This window comes from Neomonachus schauinslandi, chromosome 2 (assembly GCF_002201575.2).
Source record: "Neomonachus schauinslandi chromosome 2, ASM220157v2, whole genome shotgun sequence".
In the NCBI taxonomy this organism is placed as follows: Eukaryota; Metazoa; Chordata; class Mammalia; order Carnivora; family Phocidae; genus Neomonachus; species Neomonachus schauinslandi.
The window spans coordinates 159602119-159608118 of record NC_058404.1 but is presented as its reverse complement, the minus strand read 5'-3'; the positions used below and the strand labels follow the sequence as shown (position 1 = coordinate 159608118).

At 41.3% G+C, this 6000-nt stretch overlaps 1 protein-coding gene across 3 annotated transcripts in view; it reads left to right on the top strand.

Annotated features, from left to right (window-relative positions):
* Window positions 1-626: 626 nt before the first annotated feature.
* The window catches only part of EXOC1 (exocyst complex component 1), a 64367-nt gene continuing 58993 nt past the window's right edge, over window positions 627-6000 (top strand). For all 3 annotated transcript variants that reach the window (XM_021701565.1, XM_021701566.1, XM_021701564.1), the window contains exons 1-2: window positions 627-748; window positions 4940-5073. In XM_021701565.1, the coding sequence (XP_021557240.1) occupies window positions 4950-5073 (124 nt within the window). In that variant the 5' untranslated portion in view covers window positions 627-748; window positions 4940-4949. The remainder of the gene's footprint in view (window positions 749-4939; window positions 5074-6000) is intronic.

The following is a 6000-nucleotide window of genomic DNA, read 5'->3' as shown; positions in this document are numbered from 1 at the left end:
CTGAGCTGCATTTTAGGATCTTCTCAGAAGATATTGAGAGTACTGAAGTTGAGTCCCGCCCCTCAGTAATTCTGATTTAAGTTATTTAAACTCCCCATGCTATAAGTAGCAAGGACCTAGGGTTAACAGACCTTTACATATACAAAAAAAGAAAACAATCGGATAGCTTCTTTTTTTTTAAAGATTTATTTTATTTTATTTTATTCACTTGAGAGAGATATATACAGAGAGAGAGAACATGAGCAGGGGGAGAGGCAGGAGAGGGAGAAGCAGGCTCCCCGCTGAGCCAAGAGCCCAATGCGGGGCTCGATACCAGAACCCTGGGATCATGACCTGAGCGGAAGGCAGATGTTTAACCGTCTGAGCCGCCCTGGTGCCGAAATCGGATAGCTTATTAAATGAAATTGCGGAAAATATCTCAATAAATGACTCTTCTAAAGAAAGTAATAGCATGCAACACCAAATACCCGGATGCCAAGTCAGTCTCCGAGCGACAGAGGCCCCGCCCCTGCCTATCCTTGACACGCCCCTCAGGCGGGACCTAGCCCGCTTCGCCACGCCCATCACCTCTCCTTCCTTTTCTACGGGGTCGACTTCCGGCGTGGAGTTTGTCACGTGCCCGGAAATGGGAAGTGGTGGCTGAACGGCTCAATTGAGCTCGTCCTAGTAGCGGTGGCCGTCCCGGCCTTGTCCGGTCTCTGTCTTGGAGGACCCGCCTCGGCACAGCCGGGCTCGGTCCGGCCTTGCGGTAAGCCTTGGGTCGTGGCTGCCCAGTAGTTCCGGCGGCGGTGGACAGATGAGCAGACAGGCGGGCGCCAAGGTCTGAGGCGGCGCTTCAGTCCCGCTGCTGGCTCCGCGTCCGGGGTCGGGTACCTGTCTCTCCGCCGCCTGGCCTCCCTTCCTTTCCCCGCCTGTCTGGGTAAGGCGCAGAGGCCGCTGGGAGCATCCACCAATTCCTCGTTGCTCTAGGGCTGGGAGACCAATTCTGACGCGTCCCTTCCCGGTTTCACCCATAAGAACCAGATTGCATTGGTGCAAAACGGCCCTGGTCATTTGCTCTTTGGCGTGGACCAGGAGAGGAGGACGTGACAGTGCCTTCTTTGTCCAAATCCACATTTTCTTCTAGATCTCTGAAGCGCATTCCCCTGTCTCTGTGCAGTTTTCTCTTGTGGTTGACAGTGCTCCACTTGCTGAGTTGCCTCGATAGCATATAGGGCCCAACCCACGCGGACTCTCACAATGACAAGCTCTTTGTCACGCAGTATAATGGTCCAACTGAGTTTAAGGTAACAAGAACCAGTACAGAGAACAGTGGCTGACTACTTCTGGAACGTGGTCAGACATGGATTCTTAAACCTGGAAAATAGTTTTAGAGGATCTCTAGTGATTTATTCACTGACTTAAACAAAAGTAAAGACTCAACCCTTAGAATGTAAATGCCACTGAGGCACGATGTTCTTGTCTTCCTGAACATGCCCGTCATATTCATCTCTAACGTAGTATGGTGCATGGCACTTAGTAGGCATCAGTATTTGCTGAATGAATAAGGGTCACATAGTGCTTTCCATTGTGCCTAACTCCTTTATGAGGTATAACCAGTCCTCTCTTGCTTTACACTTCCCATACATTCATTGTTGCTTTCGACCAAAGAGGGACTGTGTGGTAAAGGTTGGCCACTATTATTCATTTGACCAGTTTTTACTATTCAGTTCAGGTGATCTCAAGAGGTATTTGCTGAGTACCTGCTAAGAAAGAACACAGAACTATGCTGGAGCATCTTTTCCTCTCTCTCTCTCTCTCTTTCAAGTGAGTTCTTGAGATCTACAAGCTTATGATAACCAATTGGACAGCAAGTGCTTGATTTTGTGGGAAATACAAATAGTGCTCTAGCAATTGAGAGGAGAGATCAGTTTGGATTAAGATCATTATTGAATCAATTCTCATAAACCATGAAGTGTAATTAGGGTTTGGATAGATGATATTCCCTGCATGGAAAAGCACTAAGCAAAGATGCAAAGACTGCACCTAGAAGAGGGCTTGGACTGGAAGATCTGTATTTGGGAAACTTAGGAAAATGTTGAGCAGGAGCATGTGGTGATGAAAGCTATGTTTTAATATTATTTGTTTATCCAGGGTTTGGGGATTGTGGAAACTTGAAAAGAGATAACCAGATACTGAAATAATGGATATAGTTGATGTGAACCTGGTTTAGTGTGTTAGCAGTGGGGACAGAAAGGAAGGGTAAATTATATGTAGATGAGGGGAAATCAGAAGAATGTGGCAGCAGATTTCATGTTGACAATGGAGGAGGAGAATCAAATATGACTGATTTTGAACCCAGACATTTGCTTACAGATGTGAGAGTTGGAAAGGGGAATCAGGGAAACTATAGTTGTCATGTCATTTGGTGCTATCATTTTGCTTAATTTTGAAATGCCTGCTATGTCTTTGCCAAGTTCTAGGAATACAAAGATGAAGAAGGTATGATCCTTTCCTACAAAGAGCTACTTTTAATGGGAGAAAGACTACAACTAACTAGAAAATAGGGTTTGTAAGTGCTATGTTAGAGTAGAGGGAATGTTTGAGAAGTATAAAAGAATTATTCTTTGTGTGTGTGTGACTACTTCACAGAAGAGGTGACATTTTAGCAGGATCCTGAAGAATGAGTTGGAATTTCCTAGGGGGAAAAGAATTACAGGAAAAGGAAATTGCATGAACAAAGCCCAGAGATAGAGAAGTAAAGTGGCCATTATCCAGTGTAGCTTGATCGTAGGGTGGAGTAAAGCTTTTAAATCAGTGTCTAGGCCCTAGAACATACTAAGTGATTAGGAACATGGGCACAAAATTTTGCAATAGGTGGAAAGGACGTTAGGATGGGTGAAGATGTAAAGACATGGAGAAGAAAGCAACTGGGAAAAACTGTACTCCATGGCTTCTAAATCTTCTGCCGCATAGATGGTGACATCATTTGCTGACACTAGCATTGGGGATTGAAGAAGATAAATAAGATTTGCAACACACTGATGGGGAATAGGAAGAGGAGTCATCAAAGGAAATGTTAAAGGGTTGCTGAGCAACAGTGGAAGTCTAGCTTTGAACAGATTGAGCTATTTGTAATGAATGCAGTGAACATAGATACATGGCCTTCTTAAGTGGTATATAGTAGCCCATAAGAAGTGGAGAAAAATACAGTTCATGGAGATTGATAAAACATGCTGAACAAGTCTACAAACAGTAAGATAATTGAAGGAGAGTGTGGGTGAACACTGCCTCCAGGCTAGGTTGGAAAAGAAATTAAGCTTGGAGAAGCCAGATAGATAATGAGAACAGGAAGGAGGGGGAGGTCAGAAGACTAGAGGCTAAGATGAGGTGGAAAAGGAATGGAAGTGGGAAGATGTGATTTTTTGTGAGAAAAGCATTTTTTTGACTTGGAGCAGAGATCAAAATTTCACAGATTGAGTAAAATATAAGAGATCCCTGGTTTCCAAAAGTGTCAATGTATTATAAAAATTTATTCTGTGTCATTTATTTAAAATTCATAGTTTCTTAATTTTCCCATAGAAAGAGTGTTAGAAGTTAATTTCCTAAGTAAGTTCACATGTATGAAATACCACACATTTGCACTGGAAAATAGTAATATACATACATACAAATATATATATTTAAAAATAAAGTTGAAAAGAGATTTTAAAAAGTATTTAACTTAAGTTGGTATTTGAAAAAAGACATTGAATTTAGTGAGAAAAAGGAGATAAGTGGAAACCTCTTTATAATAGCTTTATTGAGATATAATTCGTATACTATAAAATTCACCCTCTCAAGTGTATAATTCAGTAGTCTTTAGTATATTCACAAGGTTACACAACCATCACTACTATCAAATTCAAGGGCATTTTCATCACCCCAAAAGAAACCCCATACCCATTAACAGTCTTTCTTGCCCCTAGCCCCTGGCAGCCACAAATCATTTTGTCTTTATGCATTTGTCTACTCTGGACATTTCATGTAAGCAGAATCATAAAATATGTGGTCTTTTAACTGGCTTCTTTCACTTAGCATAATGTTTTCAAGTTTCATCAATGTTGTAGCATATATCAGTACTTTGTTCCTTTTTTATGGCCAAATAATACTCCACAGTATAGATGTACTTCATTTTGTTGTATCAGTTCATTAATTGGTGGATATTTGAGTTGTTTCTGTTTTTTTGGCTATCGTCAATAATGCTGCTATGAACATTTATGTACAAGTTTTTGTGTGGACATATATTTTGAGTTCTCTTGAGTATATATCTAGGAATGGAATTGGTGGGTCATATGGTAATTTCATATTTAAGTTTTTGAGGAACTGTCAAACTGTTTTTCCAAAGTAGCTGCACCATTTTACAATCACCAACCATGTATGAAAGAGTTCTTTTTCTCCACATCTTTACCAACACTTGTTTTTTTAATGTTAGCCATTCTAGTGAGTGTAAAGTGATAGTTAGCACATTTGGTTTGGTTTGCATTTCCCTAGTGGTTAATGATGTTGAGCATCTTTTCGTGTGCTTATTGGCCATTTGTATATTTTCTTTGGAGAAATGTCTATTCAAATCCTTTGCTCAGTTTTTAATTGTGTTATTTGTTTTTTTATTGTTGAGTTGTAAGAGCTCCTTATATAGGAAATTTATATTTAAAGATTGAGCATGGGTTTTTTTTTTTTCATATCATAATATTTGGTAAGCACTTCCAGAGATTTTAGAGTTTGATAACGTTCATTCTCTAATTTCTTTTCCAATCATATGACTTTTTATTTTCATGATGTTGATGTGTTGATATATGAAATCATTCTTCCTATGCTTATTAGCCATAAATAAGATAATTTTTAAAATCATAAATGAAACAATATGAGATAGAATGATTTTGAGAATGAGCTTAATATCTATACTCTCCATTTTTTTCAGCTGATTAAGAATGACAGCAATCAAGCATGCATTACAAAGAGACATTTTTACACCAAATGATGAACGCCTGCTGAGTATTGTCAACGTTTGCAAAGCAGGAAAAAAGAAAAAGAACTGTTTTTTGTGTGCCACAGGTGGGTATTTAGTAAGAAAAAGCTCTTGTTTGGCATTCTTTTATTGTTTTATTCCCCAGGGGACTTTTCCCCCTTGTTTTTAATATTCTCATTCTCTCGGGATGCCTGGGTGGCTCAGTCAGTTAAGCATCTGCCTTCTGCTTAGGTCGTGGGACCGGGTCCCACATCAGGCTCCTTGCTCAGCAGGGAGCCTGCTTCTCCCTCTGCCTGTCACTCCCCCTGCTTGTGCTCTCTCTCTCTCTGACAAAATAAGGAGGAGTGGGAGAGGGAGAAGCAGGCTTCCTGACGAGCAGGGAGCCCGATGTGGGACTCCATCCCAGGACCCTGGGATCATGACCTGAGCCAAAGGCAGACGCTTAACGACTGAGCCACCCAGGCGCCCTGTTCCTGATTTTTTACTTTTTTTTCTTTTTGGTTTTTTATCACTGGATGTTCAATTTTATCAAAAGCTTTTTCTTTTTTTTTAAAAATTTTTATTATGTTAATCACCATACATTACATCATTAGTTTTGGGGGTTTTTTTAAAGATTTTATTTATTTATTTGACAGAGAGAGAGACAGTGAGTGAGGGAACACAAGCAGGGGGAGTGGGAGAGGGAGAAGCAGGCTTCCCACTGAGCAGGGAGCCTGATGCAGGGCTCGATCCCAGGACCCTGGGATCATGACCTGAGCCAAAGGCAGACACTTAACGACTGAGCCACCCAGGCGCCCCACATCATTAGTTTTTGATGTAGTGTTCCATGATTCATTGTTTGCGTATAACACCCAGTGCTCCATGCATAACGTGCCATCTTTAATACCCATCACCAGGCTAACCCATCCTCCCACGCCCCCTCCCCTCTAGAACGCTCAGTTTTTCAGAGTCCATTGTCTCTCATGGTTCGTCTCCCCCTCCCATTTCCCCCCCTTCATTCTTCCCCTCCTGCT